This window comes from Poecile atricapillus, chromosome 13, assembly GCF_030490865.1.
Source record: "Poecile atricapillus isolate bPoeAtr1 chromosome 13, bPoeAtr1.hap1, whole genome shotgun sequence".
Taxonomy (NCBI): Eukaryota; Metazoa; Chordata; class Aves; order Passeriformes; family Paridae; genus Poecile; species Poecile atricapillus.
This window is the reverse complement of record NC_081261.1, coordinates 522,059-544,855: the sequence shown is the minus strand read 5'-3', so window position 1 is coordinate 544,855 and position 22,797 is coordinate 522,059. Positions and strand designations below refer to the sequence as shown.

Below are 22,797 nucleotides of genomic sequence, written 5' to 3'. Positions count from 1 at the left end.
AAGCTGAAATGAAGAGTTCCATCCCTCTGGAGACATCTGAGCAATCCTGTTCCCTTGAATACATGGACAGGTTGTCCCAAGGCCATAAAGCTTCAGGAGCTTTCCCTTGAAAGGGACTCTCTCTGTTGTACCCTATGGACTGGGACACTGCATGCTCCATGTATTTTTTCCTTTTATTTGCTCTCCTTTATGGGAGGATTCTGGGGCTCCTGCTCTGCTGCCTGACTCTGCTGCAGCATTCCCCCTCCCACCAGTCCCACCCACCCCAGAGCCAGGGACAGCACGGCCTCGAGGAGGGCTCAGGGCTGCAGTGAGCTCAGGTGGTTCATGACTGAAATCCTCCTCTGTTTGCAGGCACAGGACCAGAAGGGGTTTAGGGCTCAGGCTCAGCTCACAATGAGCACACTCACCAGTCTTCTCCTCACACAGGTGAGTGTTGCACGTGGAGAACACCAAAACTGGGAATTCATCTCGGTGTCTAGGCTTGTGCTCTGAGCTCTTGGTGAAGGCACAAATGTAGCAGTGAGTGACAGCTGTTTGATGGCATATGTTTTAAATATGTTCAGCAGATAACTTTCAGATCTCCTTTCCCAAACACATGGAGAAAGCACAAGGCAGCAAGGTTGGAAGATTTGATGCAATGGTAAATATGGCCCCTCTTTGAGAGCTGCAAGATGCCTCTCATGAAAGCCTCCACATACAAGGCTGTTTTTAGAAAATAGCCTCTATCACATCTTCTGTTTCCTGCTTCTTGTTATGATTATTCCATGGGCAGAAAGCGGAGGACAGCCTAAAGCCTTGGGATTTAGCATCAAGAAATTGGTGTACTGTGACTATTCAGCACAAATATAAATACCTGTGAGAAGCAGGTGAAGACAAAATACACAGTACACAGAAACCAGCCTGGGTTAAATCTAACCTGGAACTTTGGTACCCGAAAGGTGAAGGTGGGTTTTAATTCTGTTTTCCAGGAAATCCACTGGTATTATTTCAGACAATGTGAAGGAGTGAGGATTTCTCTAGACAGTGATTGTGCAAAGCAAAGAGATGCCACAAGCAAAGATGAAGGTTTCATTGAAAAGAAGTATCATTCATTTATCAAAGGAGGACAAAGCCAAGGCTCTGCAGGTCCTGCCCTCGGTGTAAGAGAGGGGGAGTTGTTTGCTCTGGCTGACACACGAGCAATTCCCTCACTGATCCCAACCTGCACACTCCAATTGAGGAGTTCTGTGTAACCCAAGGATTGCTTGCCTGCATTGCACACAGAGGAATGAAAGCTGTCTGGAGCAGAAGGGGAGGATGGCAGCAGCTCAGGGCGTTTCCAGCTTTGGCCCATAGCCCTGGAATGGATCATGGACCGAGCAGTGACGGGTGTGTGCCAGGGGACACCCGAGGAAGGGCTTGGAACGCTGCAGGATGGAGCACAGAGGGGGAAAGCAGCGCTGGCAGCGTTTGGGCCAAGCGTGCAAGAAGCCATTCTAATGTTGGCACCCCTCATGTGGGTGAGTTGGAGGGCAGAGACACAGCAGGAGGTGACACCACCACACACAGAGCCTGCCATCAAAGGAACCCACTCTCTGGCCTTTAACAGACCCGAAGAATTGGCTTTCTCCACAATTAATTGCTCGCACTGTGCTCATTTTTACAACCCATTTGGGAGGAAAAATGTTGAGAAGAATGAAGGTGTCTTTGACCTTCATCTCCTCAGATGGAGATGGCCCTGCTGCCTGTTTCCTGATTTCCATGGCATTGCACTGCTCATTTGGGAAACATGAAAAATATGGTTGAGTCAATCCCTCTGAGTTATTCTGGAGGAGTCAGACTCTTGGTAAGATGGAAGGTGATTGAAATTCTATGGCTCCACTTTTTAAGATATTGGAAACACAAAACTGCCAGCTGCATGAGACTGAGAACAGCACAGATGCTTGGCAGAACACATCAGAGCCCAGCATTTTGCTGCTGTTATTTATTGTGCATTTTTAACCCTTCACATTCCCACCATCAGAAACTGCTCTGCGTAACTTGGCCTTCGCTGGCTTTGGCTTTACCTTTGGAAAGGCCCTGGGCAGGTGGCAAAGGGACAGGAGCACTAAGTCAGGAATAAGAAACATGAGGAACAGCGCTGGAGCTCTGCTGTCCAAAGCCTGCAGTGCCACAACAGCTTTCAAACATTGCAGGAACCAACAGGAAAACAGGGACAGCTTTGATACACCCCAAAGTTCAGCAAACCTCAGGAAGAATTAATGGAAGATGACTCAGTGCTGATAAATTCCATCCTGTCTCAGTTTTACAATTGAATGTTGTCAAGGCAAATTACCCACAGCCAGGTTTCATTCCTTGCCCTGTATTTAGAGGTAACCAACCGCCCTGTCCGTGTTTCCAGCCAGAGGTAAAGCCATTAAAGATGAGCTGGTGTAAGAAAACTCCAACAGACGAGTTCTTGGAATGCAGACAAGCTCTTAACACACCTTTTGTGAGCGAAGCCCCAGCTCTGGAGTGATTCTCCCCAAACACTCACAGCAGACAAGTACCACCATCAGCCTTTTGATATCCTCGTGGTCCATCACACTCAGACTCCATCCACAGCTCCCGAGTTCCCACACAGGCTCTGGCTGCTTGTTCAGACAAAACCCCAAGCTGACCTTAAAGACCGCAGGCGAAAGTGGAGCATTATGTAAGCAGTGACAGCCCGAGTTAAAGAAACCCTGCACAAGAGGCAGAGCCGTGTGCTGCTGGCAGGAGGGAAAGCTCTGCTCGGGCAGCAGCGCTCCCCAGGTGAGCTCTGCTGTTGACTGGACAGATCTGCAGTTACAAGTACCAGTGATATTAACAGCGGTGCAATTTGAAAAACCCTATTTACTCAATTGTAGGGCTGCCCAAGTCTCGTTCAGACAAACACAAATTGATGCTAAAAGCAGGAACCGAGCTTAGGCAGCCTGGATAATTAGGATTCCCGGACTGGGACGAGCACATGTGTTTGACTGTGATTTCCAGGGCTGAGCCTGCCGGGATCCAGCAGCCATGTGAGGACAGCAGGGAAACAAAGGCACTGGTGCTGCTGTTTGGGGCGGTGGAAGGGCAGCGTTCTGTACATCAGCAGCTTGCTCAGCCCGCAGGATCCTGCTCAGCCCCGCTCCGGAGCTCCCGACCCCTGCTCCGACCCGCAAATAACCCGGCCAGGGCTGGGCTGGGCACGGGGGCTCGGGAGCGGCGGTGCGGGCTCGGTTCGGTTCGGTTCAGTTCGGTTCGGTTCGGTTCGGGACAGGAGCGGCACGGGCTCGGTTCGGTTCGGTTCAGTTCGGTTCGGTTCGGTTCGGGACAGGAGAGGCACGGGCTCGGTTCGGTTCTGTCCGGGACAGGAGAGGCACGGGCTCGGTTCGGTTCTGTCCGGGACAGGAGAGGCACGGGCTCGGTTCGGTTCGGTTCGGGACAGGAGAGGCACGGGCTCGGTTCGGTTCTGTCCGGGACAGGAGAGGCACGGGCTCGGTTCGGTTCGGGACAGGAGAGGCACGGGCTCGGTTCGGTTCTGGACAGGAGAGGCACGGGCTCGGTTCAGCCTGGGAACGGCACTCCAGCTCCTGCAGCCCCCCTGCAGCAGCACCCTTGCAGCAGCACCCCAGCAGCATTGCAGCCCCCCTGCAGCAGCACCCTTGCAGCAGCACCCCAGCAGCATTGCAGCCCCCCTGCAGCATTGCAGCCCCCCTGCAGCACCCTTGCAGCAGCACCCCAGCAGCATTGCAGCCCCCCTGCAGCAGCAGCAGTCACCCCCACTCCCCTGGCTGTGCCTGGCTGCACTGGAGCACGGTCCTGCATTCAAGCCACGTTCAGCCGCTCCATTGACAACGTGTCATTAAACACTGCCAGAAGTGTCAAAACAGGCATCCCATAGTTTTCAATTTCCATGTTTGTTGTTATTTTTAATGCAACAGATTCAGCACAGAAAATATTCAAATTGATCTTAGACGTTCAAAATCTCACTTAAATTCAACATGTAAATGCCATGCCAGGTTTCAGACCCTGTTTGAGACCCTTTGTGGGAGTACCCAGAACCAGAAACCTCAGTAACACCTTCCCCTTCCCGGCTTGGTGCCCCCTGTCCTCTGCACAAATCCCTGCCCTGCGCAGCCCCAGCCTGCCTGAGCTGCCAGCAGACTCTGGTGCAGCTGAGAGCCGAGGCCAGGGACTGTTTCCATTCCAAAAACAAACCTGCACCTCTACAGTAAGATTGGGAACGGCCGTAAGGCCAAGAATGAAAAAACCCAAACCCAAAGGTACCCAGAGCCAGCAGCCCTCCCAGCCCTGCCCCAGCCCATGCTGTAAGACTGCTTTGGTCACAGAGGCCACACAGGTTTACATCAAGCTTATTCTGTAATGAAGATTAATGCCTTCTCTAGCTATGGTTCGGCATTAAAAAAAAAAATTAGAAACTTTTACTTGGGGAAAAACCTCATGAACTGCACTCATCCAGCCTGCCCTAAATTAAAGGGACTTTTTCAAGAGTCTGCTTGCACGATTAAAAGAACATTTGAAATATAAACCTTCCTTCCACAGCTCAAAAGCAAGGCAAAAAAAAATGATATTTCATTCTCTGCCAGTAATTGCACAAGGGCTCAATATTAACCTGGTCAATGAAATTCAATCAGCTGAAAAGCACAGGTAGCACTGAGCAGACCAGGCCATTCCTTCCTGGGGACATTTTCCTGCAAGTGAAAGAAAGGAGCATCTGTCCCCAGGTTCCTGCTCGCACTGATGGGTCTGAGCTCATCTCCTGGAGCTGCTGGGCTGAGCCCAGCCCCGCACAGCAGGGCCAGCCCTGAGCCAGGGGGCAGGGGAGGCAGGGGAAGAGGGCAGAATTGCTGGCCAGGTCACCCAGTGGCACTGAAAAGCAGAATATTCAGTCAATCCTACAATCCCAGGAGCAGGCTGGAGAATCTCTCTAAGGCCAAGCATTCCCCAGCCCTGCACCCCATCCCCAGGTGCCAGGATCCAGCGTGGGAGCCCGGGGATGGCAGCGCAGCCCCCGCTGTGAGCACCCACAGTGAGCAGGGTTTGCTGCCCTTCATCATCCCTCACTGCTCCACAAACCCTGCTCCTCTCCCGGATCCAAATCCGGATCTCCGGGGAGAGCTGGGGCCCGGGGACAGCCCCAGGACAGCAGCAGCAGGGGAGGAGAAGCTGTTTCATTCACCCTGAGCTCTTTTCCAGGCACAGTTCAGTGCCAGCTCCCCGCTCCCAGCTGGGCTCTCAGGGTAACCTCGGCTGGGAGCTCCTGTTTGCAGCTTTGCCAGCAGTGTCAGAAGGCAGAGCTGGGCTTGGCCTTCCTCACATCCTCCCTTTGTTCACCCCCAGTTTATCCACAGCCCCGGATAACGAGCACCGGAGGTATTTTGGTGACAGCTGAGGAGGGAGTTCAGAGCACCCTCGGGCACAGAGGGCACAGGGAACGCTGCAGACCCGAGCTGCTCCTGCACCCGCTGTCCCAAGTGAAAAACACCGTGCATGGGTGGCCTCCACTGTCACCAAAGCAACCTCAGCCCCACCCTGAGCATCTCCTGCCACCTCCTCATGCCATGAAGCCAGAGCTGCTCCTTCTTCACATCCCTTCCATCGGGGAGGAAGTGCTTGAACCTCTTTTGTCTGAAAAAAGCCCCTAAGCAGTGTCAGGACAGTAACTGCTCACAAAGGAGCTGAGGAAGGGTCGATGTTATCCAAGGTGAGACTGGAAGAAGCCAAGATTTCTGCAGAGCAGCTGGTGCAGCCCAGCCCAGGCTCACGTTTGCCCCTGCCCTTGTTCCTGCCCCAGCTCTCACCCCAGCCTGGCAGGGCCCCGGGAGCCCCCGAGGTGGGGAGGGTGCCCAGCCTCATGTAAATACTCCATCGATTTTCTTCCTCCCTCCAGATGGTGCAATTCAGAAAAATTGTTTTTAAATGATGCCTCCCAGAAAGAGCGAGCAGCACAGCCAATAACCAGCACATTTCAGGTGAGCACTGAGCTCCTTCCCTCCCCAGCCCTGCCAGGGTTCTGTACAAATCACCCGCAGCCCACGAACCGAGCAGATGGCCTCTAATTGCAACTGCAGCCCCTCAGCCTCTCCCCACTCCTCCTTTATGCTTCCAGCAGCACTCAAAGATGGCTCTGGAAAACAACTCTGATTCCTTGCCATGATCAGTTGAATTTTTTCCTTCCTTCTAAACACAAATAACCACATGCACCCAGGAAAAGTTAATGTGGCTAATGAGCCCAACTTGTTTCTGCTTCAAAGGCATCAAAACACTGCAGTGACCAAAGAGGAAACCCAGCCTGGAGGTGAAGGCCAGCCCAGGATGGATGGATGGAGATGGGGACAGACCCCCAGCACAGCCACAGCACCCCAACACCACAGCACCCCAACACCCCTACATCCCTACACCACAGCACCCCAACACCCCAACACCCCTGCACCCCTACACCCCTACACCCCTGCACCCCTACACCCCAACACCCCTACACCCCTACATCCCTACATCCCTACACCACAGCACCCCTACACCCCTACACCCCTGCACCCCTACACCCCTACACCCCTACACTCCTATATCCCAACACCCCTGCACCCCTGCACCCCTACACCCCTACATCCCTACACCACAGCACCCCAACACCCCTGCACCCCTACACCCCTGCACCCCTACACCCTTACACCCCTACACCCCTACACCCCTACACCCCTACACCCCAACACCCCAACACCCCTACACCCCAACACCCCTGCACCCCTACACCCCTGCACCCCTACATCCCTACACCCCTACACCCCAACACCACAGCACCCCAACACCCCTACATCCCTACACCCCTACATCCCTACATCCCTACACCCCAACATCCCTACATCCCAAAACCCCTACACCCCAACAACCCTACACCCCTACACCCCTACACCCCTACACCCCAACATCCCTACATCCCAAAACCCCTACACCCCTACACCCCTACATCCCAACACCCCTAGACCCCTGCACCCCTACACCCCAACACCCCTGCACCCCTACACCCCTACACCCCTACACCCCTACACCCCTACACCCCTACACCCCTACACCCCTACACCCCTACACCCCAACACCCCTACACCCCTACACCCCAACACCCCTACACCCCTGCACCCCTACACCCCAACACCCCTACACCCCTACACCCCAACATCCCTACATCCCTACACCCCTACACCCCAAGGGTCATTGCCAAACAGAGGCTTTAAGGAGCAGCACTGAAAAGTTTGGATTTTTTTAGCAGGTTGCAAAGCAAGAGGTGGAAAAGCTGGGCAGGTTCCAGGCAGCCAGGGCTGCTGCTCTCCAGGCTCCCCAGGGACACCACGCTGCACGTTCACCCCACTGCTGCTCCTCTGCACAGGCAGCAGCGGGTGCCCAGCCTCAGAAAAATTAAGACTTGACTTTTTGGCAGTTTTCCCAGTACTTTAAAAAAAAGCTGTAAAGTAGGTCACTGCACAATATGGAATTTCCCAGATAGTTGCACTTTTTAGTAGAAACACTGGAGGGAACAAATTTACACTGTGGAAGAAAACGGGCTCAGGATTGTCTTAAAAGATGAAATGCAGCTGTGGGCCCCTGGCTCTCAGAGAGCCCTCCTGGCTCCTGGAGCATCCCCCCAGCCCAGCAGCAGAAGGCTGCAGGGCCACCTGAAGGCATCTCCGCTTCTCCAGGCCAGGGGTGGGACACAGCCCCTCCACCCCCGGGGCTGCAGTGAAGAGGAGCCACCCACACCCCCCAGGAAGGGCCCGGGGTCAGCAGCAGGAGCAGCTGCCCCGGTAGAGCCATTACAGGGTTAAATGTGGCTGGTGGCTGGGCACAGGGAGGTGCTGATGGCCACACAGGAGCCTGGCAGCTTCACCAGCACCCACAGCTGGGCACCAAGGAGCTCCCTGGCAGCCTGGGACCGGTACCAGGAGGGAAGAGCACAAAACCTCTCCCCTCACCCCAGACACCCCCAGGCTGTCCTCTAGAGCAGCTCAGCCTGTGGTGAGCAGCTGCCCCTGCCTCCATCTGCTCCAGCCACACAAACACATCCAGCTCCTCTGGAAATGAGCTTCATTACCATCCCTTCGATTTTCTGTACATAAATATTTGCAGAGGCTCTTTATCTTTTTCCTCAGAGCTGCATCTCTCTCCCCAGATGCCCAGCCAGCCTGCTTTTTCATCATTACAAAATGCTGAAGGCTTCAAAAGTGAAACCCAAGAAGATGTAACAAGGGGAGAAGCATTGCTGGCACAGGATGCACCTGAAGTGCCCCATCCCAGCTCCTCTGTGCTCCGCCTGGCTGGGAAGGGAAAGTGTCCCCAGATAATTCCTCCCATGCCCCTGGGAATCTGTTTTTTATTTTGCCATGGAGCACAACCAGCACCGTCCCTCCAGCTGACCTCCAGGGCTCTCTGGTGAAGCCAGGACACGCCACACCCCTGCCTCCCAGGCAGGGAAATAAACTTGTCCTTTCTGTTCTTTTCAACTTCTGAAGCAAACAGTGGATCCTCCCTGCTGTGCCAGTGCCCCCGGGCTGTGTGTGCCCCCTCAGCAGCACACATCACACCTCAGCACAGGACAGCATCACCCTCTGCCCCAGGGTAAAAGCTTTTCCATTAGCAGCTTCATTGGATGCATTTTGTAGAAAGATAAAGCACCGTGAGAAAATAAAGCCTTGTCATTTCCCTCTGCAAATAATTCAGGGCTGTAATGAGAAGGAATCAATCAAGGCAGAGCGTTTGGGTTGCAAGGTCTTTGCCGGGTGTCAATGGGAAACTCGTATAAAAGCCTGGCACTTTGATGGCCCCAGCACGGTCTGCTCGGGGCTGAGGAGAGCCGGGCTGGCTCTGCTGATGCTCAAAGCAAACGAGAACCAAAGCCAAAGGAGGAGAAAAGTAAGCATGAAGGAATTTACAGAAAAATCAGAGAATCCACCACTGAAGTTTGTGCTTAGAGTGCAAGCCCAGCCCACGGCTCTGGCCCTAAACACCTTCCCAAAGCTGTGTCTGCAGGAGCAGGGCAGGGACAGGGACCCAGGGGAGGAAGACGACACCCCAACGCCACAGGCATCCCTGAACACCCTCTGAGACACCCCAAACACCCTCTGGAACACCCCAAACACCCTCTGAGATATCCCAAACACCCTCTGAGACACCCCAAACACCCTCTGAGACACCCCAAACACCCTCTGAGACACCCCAAACACCCTCTGGGACACCCCAAACACCCTCTGAGACATCCCAAACACCCTCTGGGGCATCCCAAACAGCCCCTGGGACACCCCAAACACCCTCTGGGGCATCCCAAACACCCTCTGGGACACCCCAAACACCCTCTGGAACACCCCAAACACCCTCTGAGACACCCCAAACACCCTCTGGGGCATCCCAAACACCCTCTGGGGCATCCCAAACACCCTCTGAGACACCCCAAACACCCTCTGGGACACCCCAAACACCCTCTGAGACACCCCAAACACCCTCTGAGACACCCCAAACACCCTCTGGGGCATCCCAAACACCCTCTGAGACACCCCAAACACTCTCTGAGACACCCCAAACACCCTCTGAGACACCCCAAACACCCTCTGGGACACCCCAAACACCCTCTGGGACACCCCAAACACCCCCTGGGACACCCCAAACACCCTCTGGGACACCCCAAACACCCCCTGGGACACCCCAAACACCCTCTGGAACACCCCAAACACCCTCTGGAACACCCCAAACACCCTCTGAGATATCCCAAACACCCTGTGAGACACCCCAAACACCCTCTGGGACACCCCAAACACCCTCTGGGACACCCCAAACACCCTCTGAGACACCCCAAACACCCTCTGGGGCATCCCAAACACCCTCTGGAACACCCCAAACACCCTCTGGGGCATCCCAAACACCCTCTGAGACATCCCAAACACCCTCTGGGACACCCCAAACATTCCTGCAGCAGACACAGGAATGACCCCAGGGGAAACTGCCTGTGGCCCTGAAGAACAAACATTCGATTCCTGCACAAAGGAATTCCCAACATTTGGAACAATCACTATTTCACACAAATGGTCACAGTGTTTAAAAAAAAATCTGTGACTTTAAAGAAAACTGTTTAAAAAACCCATTTTAAAAAAGCCCAGTGAAATGTAGTGTGTGTTGTCCCAGAGCCAGGGTGGGTGACCCGAGGTGGCAGCAATGTCCCTCTGAATGTCACAAATGTTCCCAGCACCCTCTGTCCAAGGGCAGCAGCACATGAGGGAGTTCTCCAGTGCCCAGCTCTGGACACATCCTGCCTCCCAGCCACAGCTCCCTTCTCCCAGCCCTGCCTAATGATCTGGGGAGCAAAAGGAATTATTTTTCCTTTGAAAAAATCCAGTCTTGGATAAACTTTATTTCCTTAAAAAATACGACTTCTATTAGGAAGGAAAACACTGCCATAGAATCACAGGGTGGTTGGAAGGGACCTTAGAGAGCATCTTATTGCAGCCCCAACACCGTGCACCACATGTCCAGCACCTTTAAAGCCTGAGCTCTAAAAAGTGCAGGAGACCCAGGCTGGGCTGCCAGGCCCTTTGTGCAGGCACTTTGGTGCTTCAGTCAGTGCCAACAGCTCGATGGCATCAGAGGGACACAGAGTCCTGCCTTACCTGGGCTCCTCCCTGTGCCCAGCTCCTGCCCCAGCACCAGCCAGGCCAGGCTGCAGCTCAGGTGAGCAGTCCATTCCTGGAATAAAAACACAACAAAGCACCAGCCAGGCCAGGCTGCAGCCAGGAGCTCAGGTGAGCACTCCATTCCTGGAATAAAATCACAACAAAACACCAGCCAGGCCAGGCTGCAGCTCAGGTGAGCACTCCAATCCTGGAATAAAAACAAAACAAAGCACCAGCCAGGCCAGGAGCTCAGGTGAGCACTCCATTCCTGGAATAAAATCACAACAAAGCCAGGCCAGGCTGCAGCTCAGGTGAGCACTCCATTCCTGGAATAAAATCACAACGAAGCTCCTGTCACATTCAGCACAATGACTTGTCTGTGTGAGCAGCCACAGGGTGAGAGAGCCAGAAATAGCAAACGCTGTGTGAGGATGGCTTTGGGCAGCCCGGGCTGTCCTGGCCAAGGGAGACACCCCGAGCTCCTGTCCCCCTGCCAGCAGCTCCTGTCCCTGCTCCTGGGGGAGCCCAGGGAGCCTCAGCTCCCCAGGGCCCCTTCAAATCCACAACTGATGAATATTAAAGCAGGTAATGCCCCAGATCCTGCCACTCCTACTGGAATGTTTGTCCCATTAGTGAGACAGACAGGAACCGATTTACAAAACAACAAATAAACACGGCAAAAAATCACACAGAGCTGAAAGCTGGGAACAAGGCGTTTAAATGATGGGTTCAGATCACGGCACAGCTACCCTGAACTGAATTAATTGGTGTAGTCGGAGCTGTCAGCTGCTGCCAGGGTGGAAATGAGCAGCAGGGCTGAGGAGGGCAAGCTTCCAGCAGGGCTTTGCTGGGAGCAGCAGAGCTCTGAGCACCGGCCCTGGGACAGGCCATGGTCAGCACCGTGTCCCTCCCTGCTGCAGCCACAGTGACCCTCAGCCACCTCCTCCTCCTCTCCTGTCCATCCCTGCTCCTCTGCCCCATGCCTCATCCAGCTGCCCTTCCCACACTGCGACTTCTGTGCCATTATTTTCACACCTCCTGTTGTTGCCAATTCCCAGAGCTTCCTCTCCACGTCCCAGCCCACCCTGGAGCTCCACCAAAGCAGCTCCTCACATCCTGACACTGCTTCTGTTGCACTTAAATATCTACAGCAGAAATCTGTTCCTAGGGAAACTGTTTTCATGGGAGCCAACTGCTCCGAGTGCTGCTGCAGAGACACAAATGCTGTGGTTCTGGGCTTTGGGCAGGGGCTGGGCACACACAGCTTGTCCTGAGAGCTGGGCACACACACACAGCCTGTCCTGAGAGCTGGGCACTCACAGCCTGTCCTGAGAGCTGGGCACTCACAGCCTGTCCCCAGAGCTGGGCACACACAGCCTGTCCTGAGAGCTGGGCACACACACACAGCCTGTCCTGAGAGCTGGGCACACACACACAGCCTGTCCCCAGAGCTGGGCACTCACAGCCTGTCCCCAGAGCTGGGCACTCACAGCCTGTCCTGAGAGCTGGGCACACACACACAGCCTGTCCCCAGAGCTGGGCACACACACACAGCCTGTCCCCAGAGCTGGGCACTCACACACAGCCTGTCCCCAGAGCTGGGCACTCACAGCCTGTCCTGAGAGCTGGGCACACACACACAGCCTGTCCCCAGAGCTGGGCACTCACAGCCTGTCCCCAGAGCTGGGCACTCACACACAGCCTGTCCTGAGAGCTGGGCACTCACAGCCTGTCCCCAGGGCTGGGCACTCACACACAGCCTGTCCCCAGAGCTGGGCACTCACACACAGCCTGTCCTGAGAGCTGGGCACTCACACACAGCCTGTCCCCAGAGCTGGGCACTCACAGCCTGTCCCCAGAGCTGGGCACACACACACAGCCTGTCCCCAGGGCTGGGCACACACACACAGCCTGTCCCCAGAGCTGGGCACACACTCACAGCCTGTCCCCAGGGCTGGGCACACACACACAGCCTGTCCTGAGAGCTGGGCACTCACAGCCTGTCCTGAGAGCTGGGCACACACACACAGCCTGTCCCCAGAGCTGGGCACACACACACAGCCTGTCCTGGGAGCTGGGCACTCACACACAGCCTGTCCTGAGAGCTGGGCACACACTCACAGCCTGTCCTGAGAGCTGGGCACACACTCACAGCCTGTCCCCAGGGCTGGGCACTCACACACAGCCTGTCCCCAGAGCTGGGCACTCACACACAGCCTGTCCTGAGAGCTGGGCACACACACACAGCCTGTCCCCAGAGCTGGGCACTCACACACAGCCTGTCCCCAGAGCTGGGCACTCACAGCCTGTCCCCAGAGCTGGGCACACACACACAGCCTGTCCCCAGAGCTGGGCACACACACACAGCCTGTCCCCAGAGCTGGGCACACACTCACAGCCTGTCCCCAGAGCTGGGCACACACACACAGCCTGTCCTGAGAGCTGGGCACACACTCACAGCCTGTCCCCAGAGTTGGGCACACACAGCCTGTCCCCAGAGCTGGGCACTCACACACAGCCTGTCCTGAGAGCTGGGCACTCACACACAGCCTGTCCCCAGAGCTGGGCACTCACACACAGCCTGTCCCCAGAGCTGGGCATTCACACACAGCCTGTCCCCAGAGCTGGGCACTCACACACAGCCTGTCCTGAGAGCTGGGCACTCACACACAGCCTGTCCCCAGAGCTGGGCACTCACACACAGCCTGTCCCCAGAGCTGGGCACTCACAGCCTGTCCCCAGAGCTGGGCACACACACACAGCCTGTCCCCAGAGCTGGGCACTCACAGCCTGTCCCCAGAGCTGGGCACTCACACACAGCCTGTCCTGAGAGCTGGGCACTCACACACAGCCTGTCCCCAGAGCTGGGCACACACACACAGCCTGTCCCCAGAGCTGGGCACTCACAGCCTGTCCCCAGAGCTGGGCACTCACACACAGCCTGTCCTGAGAGCTGGGCACTCACAGCCTGTCCTGAGAGCTGGGCACACACACACAGCCTGTCCCTAGAGCTGGGCACTCACAGCCTGTCCCCAGAGCTGGGCACTCACAGCCTGTCCCCAGGGCTGGGCACACACACACAGCCTGTCCCCAGAGCTGGGCACACACTCACAGCCTGTCCCCAGAGCTGGGCACTCACACACAGCCTGTCCCCAGAGCTGGGCACTCACACACAGCCTGTCCCCAGAGCTGGGCACTCACAGCCTGTCCCCAGAGCTGGGCACACACACACAGCCTGTCCCCAGAGCTGGGCACTCACACACAGCCTGTCCCCAGAGCTGGGCACTCACACACAGCCTGTCCCCAGAGCTGGGCACACACACACAGCCTGTCCCCAGAGCTGGGCACTCACAGCCTGTCCCCAGAGCTGGGCACACACACACAGCCTGTCCCCAGAGCTGGGCACACACTCACAGCCTGTCCCCAGCTCTGGGCACACACACACAGCCTGTCCTGAGAGCTGGGCACTCACACACAGCCTGTCCCCAGAGCTGGGCACACACTCACAGCCTGTCCCCAGAGCTGGGCACTCACACACAGCCTGTCCCCAGAGCTGGGCACTCACAGCCTGTCCCCAGAGCTGGGCACACACACACAGCCTGTCCCCAGAGCTGGGCACTCACACACAGCCTGTCCCCAGAGCTGGGCACTCACACACAGCCTGTCCCCAGAGCTGGGCACACACACACAGCCTGTCCCCAGAGCTGGGCACTCACAGCCTGTCCCCAGAGCTGGGCACACACACACAGCCTGTCCCCAGAGCTGGGCACACACTCACAGCCTGTCCCCAGCTCTGGGCACACACACACAGCCTGTCCTGAGAGCTGGGCACTCACACACAGCCTGTCCCCAGAGCTGGGCACACACTCACAGCCTGTCCCCAGAGCTGGGCACTCACAGCCTGTCCCCAGAGTTGGGCATTCCCAGCCTGTCTCTGGGTTTTGTGCCGGTTCCCCAGCCCCAGCCGGGGGGATGCTCAGTTCACCTGTGTGATTGTACAATAAATCCATGGCCCCTGGAGAAGGGGAGTGAAGAGCTGAGGGGAAATCAGCACGGAGAGGGGCATCCGACTTGCTCCATTCGTTTCCCATGACAGAGTTTAATCTCGGTGTGCAATGGGCAGGAGCACAGGGACACGCCGAGAAAAAGCCAAAGTTGCTCCTGGAGAGCTCGGGGGGGGTGAAATTACCGGGACTGGCAGCGGGGCCAGGGCTCACATCCAGCGGATCCCGGAGCTCCCGGGGCAGCAGGGACAGCCTGGAGCAGGGGGAACCTCAGCTCCAGCAGGACAGGAGCCTGGAGACCTTCAGTAGAGCAGGACAGGAGCTTGGAGACCTCCGGCAGAGCAGGACAGGAGCTTGGAGACCTTCAGTAGAGCAGGACAGGAGCCTGGAGACCTTCAGTAGAGCAGGACAGGAGCCTGGAGACCTCCGGCAGAGCAGGACAGGAGCTTGGAGACCTCCGGCAGAGCAGGACCCGAGCGGCCGGAGCTGCTCCCGCAGGCCGGGGGAGCCCCGGGGATGAGCTGGGGCATTCCCAGCTCCCTGCCGGCATTCCCATCTCCTTTCCCACATTCCCATCTCCCTGCCGGCATTCCCATCTCCTTTCCCGCATTCCCATCTCCCTTCCCGCGTTCCCATCTCCCTTCCCGCATTCCCATCTCCCTTCCCGCGTTCCCATCTCCCTTCCCGCATTCCCATCTCCCTTCCCGCATTCCCATCTCCTTTCCCGCATTCCCATCTCCCTTCCCGCATTCCCAGCTCCCTGCCGGCATTCCCATCTCCCTTCCCGCATTCCCATCTCCTTTCCCGCATTCCCATCTCCCTTTCCCACATTCCCATCTCCCTTCCCGCATTCCCAGCTCCTTTCCCAGCTCCCTGCCCTCATTCCCAGCCTCTCCAGGAGCATCGTGCTCAGCTCCCGTTCCTGGCACCAAGCAGATGGACAACCTGGGCTCTGGAGAAGAGAATGGATTCATTGAACTTTTATTATTCATAAACTTACTTTGGGGCTGGGGTGGACACAAATGCTTCCTCACCCTCATTCCAAAATCCAGAGCAATGTGAGACTAAAAATGCCAGTCCTAAAATTCTACATAACATTTCAAATAGAAGCAATTTGATAATTTCCTCAGGCACACAAAGCAGCAACTCAATAAGAATAAATATGCTAATGAATGTATTTAGTCTTGGCCATTACATTTCATAAATATTTACTGCTCAGTGTTCAGAGTCCCGATTCACAAGAATCAGTTTCCAAGCAAAGCAAGACGTGTGAAGGGAAGGGTTTTGTTCTGCTGTGCCAAAACAAAATCAGCTCATTTCCCACGGAGCCTGCGGGGGCTGCACAGCCACACCCGACACGGAGGGACCCTCAGCACAGCCAGGGAGGGACAGCCCTGGGGCTGGCAGCTGCACATCTGGAGAGAGCCAGCACATCTGGGGAGAGCCAGCACATCTGGGCAGAGCCAGCACATCTGGGGAGAGCCAGCACATCTGGGGAGAGCCAGCAAACACATCTGGGGAGAGCCAGCACATCTGGACAGAGCCAGCACATCTGGGGAGAGCCAGCAGATCTGGGGAGAGCCAGCACATCTGGACAGAGCCAGCACATCTGGGCAGAGCCAGCAAACACATCTGGAGAGAGCCAGCACATCTGGGGAGAGCCAGCACATCTGGGGAGAGCCAGCACATCTGGAGAGAGCCAGCACATCTGGGGAGAGCCAGCAAACACATCTGGGGAGAGCCAGCACATCTGGGGAGAGCCAGCACATCTGGGGAGAGCCAGCAAACACATCTGGGGAGAGCCAGCACATCTGGGGAGAGCCAGCACACCTGGGCAGCAGCACAAACACATCTGGGCAGAGCACAAACACATCTGGGCAGAAGACAACAAGCAGGTACCTCAGTCTGTTGGTCCAACCCAGCCATGGCCCTGGGCAAGGAGAAAGCTCTGACTGACATCAGTGAAGCCTCACAGGGTTGCCAGGGGAGTTACTTATGGAATCGGTCACCTTAGCATGTGACAGCTGCTTTTTCTTCTATTTCTTCTCACAGTACTGCAGATTTCCAGGCAAAAACGGTCTTCAGAAGGAAAAGGGGAAGGAGGGGACTCCATTAAATGAATAAAATAGGAAAGGGCAGGTAAAGTCATTACCTGGTGTCTTTTCAGCAAGGAACAACTAAATCAAAGCCTAATCAATATATTCCTTTCAACTAAAGTTCAAACACAAATCTCAGCCCCAGGAGGCCAGGCTTGAGGGAGCTAAATTTACACAGCTCAGAGGGCAAGGATGCACTTGCCATGCAGAACAAACATCACCTGCCCATTAAAGCCTGCACTCCACAGCTGCAGTAAAAGCTTTCCTGATGGCCAGGCCATGGAGCAGAGCCCTGGAGGAGGCACTCAGCTCCTGGAGAGCCCTCCTGCCATCCATGTCCTCACCTGGCCCTCGCTGCTGGGACACCCCCTTGGTCCCCAGAGCAGGAACGGCTCCAGGTGACCCCTCCAGTGAGGGCCACCTTGGCACTGGGGCCCCCAAGGACTCCACACTGTCCCAGGGTGGCAGAAGCACGGGGGAAACACAAATCAGCAGCCTCAGAGCTTCCAGCAGCAGGGGCTCGCTGAGCAGCCCACATTTGTACCTGGAGGAGCTGGCCTGACCCCCAGGGGAGGGGACCACACCCCACACTCAGCCCTGGGGGTGTTGGTGAGGGGTTCAGGGCTGCACGGACCAGCACCAGCAGCCCAAAGTGGAGCACCCTCGTCACCAGAGCCAGCACCAGGGGAACCTTTCAGTGTCCCACAGCAAAACCTGGAACACTGCACACAGCACCTTTCCTTCTTCCTGGAGCCAGGACAAAACACTGCTCAGCTCAGGATTTATTATTTGAGCTCAGCCCTTAACAAGCACCATCCTGCAGTCATTGCCACCTCCATGTGTTCAAGTCAAGCAAAAGGAACTTGAGAAGGAAACCAAGTGAAAGTGGTAGAAAGGTTGGGATGCTTACAGGGGATAAATAATGGATCAACACAGCAGAAGGTTCCTCCTACAAAAGGATTCTTTATTGTGTGGCCTTAACTTGGCTCAGAACTGCTCTCTCCCCTTGTCACCTGTCCTGCCCCACCTGCCAGGGAGCTCCTGCCTGGGACAGGGACAAGTTCATTCAGCCACGTTGGGATGAAGTTTTAAGAACTTCCACAGGCAGCTCTGCCTCATCAGGTTACTCCTACCCCTCCTGGGCTGGAAACTTTGCCCAGACTTTGCCTGCAGATCCCAGAGCCTCCTTTACCCTCACCAGTAGGTCCTGCACAGTCTGGGCTGTGCTGCTGGCTGGGATTTACTGACAGATCTACTCAGACTTGTGAATTATTCACAAAAAAATAATGGGAATAATGTGGGAGCACATCATTCATTAACACCTTTTCTGAACAAGTAATAAAAAACTAAATATAAATGCTGTAATTTCCACCCAAATGCACTATGACTTCTACCAAAAAAACCCAGAGTGAGGCAGGACAACTTTTTATTCAGAAATTTTTTATATTTTTTCATGTTTTTATTCAGAGCTGGAATAAAATAAGAGAAATGTGACAAATATGGGGAATTTTGAAAGGGCCCTGGCATTCCATTAGGCATTAAAACCCCCCACCTTACCCACAGAACAGGCTCATGTTTCAGTTACAAAGATAATGATTAAATAAATCAGTGCCTTTGGTGTCCTTGAAGATTTTCACAAAGCATAACTTTTCCCTCTCTTTCTATGAAATACAGATATTTAATCTGGCCTGTGTAAATACACGAGCTTTATCATAGCCATGCACAAAATTCAGTATTCACACAGTATTTTCTCCTGCTCATCATGCAGCTCATCCCCTGCTCCATTTCCTGCCCCTCACTCTGCTGAGCCTGACTCCCTTATCTCCCAGCTCTCCAGGAGATGAGGCAGCAGTGTGGAGCTGTCAGGATCCAGGAGATAAAGCAGGAACCAGAGCTCAGCTTCACTGGCAGCCTCTCCACACCCTGCAGCAGCTCCAGGGAGCAGCACCCGCTGCTCGGGCTGGGAGAGAAGCACTGAGCCAGGCCAGGGGACATTTATCCATCACTGCCATCCCTGCAGAGTATATTCCAAACCTTTACACAGCATCACGCTGCTGCTGCCACTGCTTGCATTTGGGTAAGTGAGCCCTGGAAGCACAGGTGTGCCAGGGAAGGATCCTTCTGGAACTCTGGGGTGTCCAGCTCCACCTGAGGGAGAGGTGAGACACCACACAGCAGGTTTGCTGTGCCGTGTCTCCCTCTCACAGAGCTGGGAGGGATTTCTGCAGCCCTGGGCTCACCAGGGGCAGGTGTCACCCACGTCTGAGCCAGACTCGTGTCCCACTCGTGTCCCCCAGCACGGCTGCCACTGCTCCCTCTGCCCCCTGGAGCCTCAGCACAAACACCTGGGGGCCACAGAAAGCGAGCACTGGAATGGCAGCCCTGGAAACAAAGCACATTTCCATCAGCACAGCTCCAACAGCGGCTGCAGAGGCACCGAGCAGAGGCTGGGGCCGTGCAGAGCGGTGTCCACTGCCCCGGGGATGGCCAAAGGACAGGAGTGTCTGCAGAGACCACAGCAATGTCCAGGGGGGCTGCAGGTGCTGCCAGGATCCTGCTGGGATCCTGCACCCACCAGCTCAGAGGGAAAACAGACAGGATGCTGCCACAGCCACTTAAACACCAAACCAAAAACTTCACCCCAATTAACCACTTGGTCCCCACGGATAGTTGGGGTCTGCACAGCATGACCTGAGCCCCCAGATCTCTTCAAAGCACAAATTTCCAGAGAACAAGGCTGCCACTGGCCCCCATTCCCAGGGCAGGCTGCTGGATCTGGTTTGTCAGCAGGACACGGCTCCCTGGAATAAAAGGCCTTGGAATTCTGGCTCCCTCGGGATGCTCCACGGGAGAGCTTTTATCCCTGCCCATCCCTTTTATCCCTGCCCACAGTTCTCACTCAGACACAACTGCTGAAGAGCCAGAGCTGCTGCAGGGGAAGCAGCTGGGGCTGCTGTAAAAACACCCAGCTGCAAATCCATCTAAGGGCTGGAGGAAGACACAATATCAATTCCCAGGGCCTGCTTTGGACTGTTCCCATGTAAAGGTGCTATAGAACCACAAATTGTTATTGCAGTATTAGCTGGAACAACGAGGCATTAGGAGGAAGAACTGCCTGAATGCCTGGGGGAAATCAGGAATGAGAATGAATTACAGAAACTGATACAGTTATACATGCCCTGCTCTGAAATGTATTTGAAACAAAACGATTACCATAATAAAAGTAAATCCATTTCTGTTCTGCTTATTCTCTGTAGACAAAAGAAAGGGTCAAACATTTTTTTTAATCAATTAAAAGATGTAAAGAACCATAACTCAAAACATCAATTTAATTTTGAGCACAGATAATCCGGTGATTTGAAAAAAATAGAATCCAATTCAGGGAAGACATTCAAATAATAAATTACTTACCTTCCTCACACCTTGTTTCCAAAACTGACTGTGTGAGTTTGCCTGTCTGTGAGAAGCCTGTCCTAAGGAAGAGGGACAGAGCAGAACACCCTTTCCTCTTTCTGCCTGCTCAGTAAATATTGAGTAAACTCTGCATTAGAAACTCGGTGCTCTGTCCCTCAGCAGGGGATTCCTCTCTGCACGTTTTGCATGACAGCCCCAGAGGAAAGCACAGGGAGGCAGAGGAACCTCAGGGCCAGGGGGGTTTGTGATGTCCCCTCCCAGGGCCACCCCAGAGGGGACAGGGGGAGCCAGGAGGGACAGCAGCACGGGACAGCCACCCCTGCACCCAGCTGCTCTGCCAGCACCTCCTTCCTTTGCTCCTTTATTATTTTTAATGCAGGGCCACCACTGCAGGGGACAGGAAGGGGGGCTCGGGGGGGATATTGAGCCCAGATTGATCCCCGGGCAGGCAGCTGCCAGGGCTGCAGCAGCACAACACAGGCACAGGGAGAAGTCTATTAATGAGCTCCAACTACTAAATTATTGACTACTTAAGTACTGCAAATTTGGTCTAATTATTTTCATGATGGGAGTTTAATTAAAGTGTCTTTTGTATAAAAAGTCGAGCAATATCCTTGTTCAGATAGTGTCAGGGAGAGTTTCCAAAGCCTGCCTGGCTTTCAAAACCAAATTAAAAGTTATATCCAATGCAAAGCTCTTCAAAAGAGGGAGCTTTTGTGTGGGAGAGCACTTTAATTCTCATCTCCAGCTCACAAGTCCTGCTGCTGAAGCACGTGCACCTCTCCCCATCAGGGAGAAATCTCACCCTGCAGCCAGCACGGGAAACGAGGGCAGCGTGGGGCACCGATGGGAATCTGATGGCAGTGGAGTCACACAAAATGAAACATGAAGGGAGGCTCCCAGGGAGCAGGGGAAAGCAGTCAAACCAAAACACTGAGGGCAGCAAATGACACCAAAAATTCAGGTTGCACACGATTGTCCACTGCAGAAAGACAAGCAGGGATTTGCCAGCAGGCAACTTCAGCATAAATGCAGGCAGTGCCAGCAGCTTGGCCAGTGGCTCTCCCCTCAGTGACAGGGAACAGTTCCCAGCAGTGGTTTGGCACTGACAGCTCCTCCCTGGCACCCTGGGCCTGCCCAGGTGAGCTCGTAGCTAACAGGGAGTGTTTAGGGTGAACACAGGTCCATTCCTCTTCAGGGGCACGATGCACAATCCTCCCACGAGCTGGGAAATCAGCACTGGGCTCTCCTCGCTGGTTCCTTCTTTTTCTCCAGTGCAGTTGCTGATGCCACACCCTTTGCAGAGCTCCTTCACTGCTCACATGAACGTCCCTGTGCACTGATGCCTCAGTCCAGGCACCCAGTGCTGCATCCAGGGGCTCCTGTGGAGGTGGCAGCGGTGTGCTGTGCACCCCTGGGCACCCCTGGGCACCCCTGAGCACCCCTGGGCACCCCTGGGCACCCCTGAGCCCCCTGGCCACCCCTGAGCACCCCTGAGCACCCCTGAGCCCCCCTGGGCACCCCTGGGCACCCCTGGGCACCCCTGGGCACCCCTGAGCACCCCTGGGCACCCCTGAGCCCCCCTGGGCACCCCTGGGCACCCCTGGGCACCCCTGAGCACCCCTGAGCCCCCCTGGGCACCCCTGAGCACTCCTGAGCACCCCTGGGCACCCCTGAGCACCCCTGGGCACCCCTGAGCACTCCTGTGCACCCCTGGGCACCCCTGAGCACCCCTGAGCACCCCTGGGCACCCCTGAGCCCCCTGAGCACCCCTGAGCACCCCTGGGCACCCCTGAGCCCCCTGAGCACCCCTGAGCACCCCTGAGCCCCCCTGAGCACTCCTGAGCACCCCTGGGCACCCCTGAGCACTCCTGGGCACCCCTGGACACCCCTGGGCACCCCTGAGCCCCCCTGGGCACCCCTGGGCACCCCTGAGCCCCCCTGGGCACCCCTGAGCACCCCTGAGCCCCCTGCGCACCCCTGGGCACCCCTGAGCACCCCTGAGCACTCCTGAGCATCCCTGAGCACCCCTGGGCACCCCTGAGCACCCCTGGGCACCCCTGAGCACCCTGAGCACCCCTGGCCACCCCTGAGCACCCCTGGGCACCCCTGAGCACCCTGAGCACCCCTGAGCACCCTGGGCAGGGCAGGTGAGCACCCCTGGCACCTCTGGAGGCAGCTGGTCCTGGCAGGGGTGGGAGCAGCGTGGGGAACCTGCCCTGGCACAGCCCCTGCCCCCTGTGCAGGTGACACCGAGCTGGACAGGGGACAGGGACCTTCCCAAACTGAAACCCCCGGACACCAGGCACGAGAGAGGGACCAGCTGCAGTGTCTGAAGCCTCTGCAGCAACAGGAACAACATTCACAGCTGCACTGCAGCTCTGGGAGCCCCAGAGAGGACAGAGGGTGAAACTTTTGAAACAGAACAGTTAAAAAAGCCAGAGGAATGTGCTCAGCATCCCAGTGTGGGCTTTCAAAAAATGCCTGAGCCACAAGGGATTTAATTTTTTCTGAAGTTACTGGGTTTTCTCACAAACACCCCCAGAGCTTGCTGAAGTCACGTGGACCTTGCTGGACAAGCCTGCCACGCTTCCCAGGGAACAGCACCAGGCAAAAGCAACG

At 55.7% G+C, this 22,797-nt stretch overlaps 1 protein-coding gene across 1 annotated transcript; it reads left to right on the top strand.

Moving 5' to 3' along the window:
* Positions 1-5,701: 5,701 nt before the first annotated feature.
* On the top strand, positions 5,702-7,254 carry LOC131584220 (uncharacterized). The gene is made up of 2 exons (XM_058849114.1): positions 5,702-5,842; positions 6,520-7,254. Exons 1-2 carry the CDS (start codon positions 5,702-5,704, stop codon positions 7,252-7,254), a joined length of 876 nt encoding a protein of 291 aa, XP_058705097.1.
* Positions 7,255-22,797: the final 15,543 nt, after the last annotated feature.

What these genes read in the sequence shown, in the direction of transcription:
- LOC131584220 (XM_058849114.1), top strand. Translation starts at nt 5,702, where the DNA reads ATGTTATCCAAGGTGAGACTGGAAGAAGCCAAGATTTCTGCAGAGCAG. An exon ending in GGGCCCCGGGAGCCCCCGAG is followed by an intron (nt 5,843 to 6,519) that starts GTGGGGAGGGTG and finishes CCTACACCACAG; the next exon opens with CACCCCTACACCCCTACACC.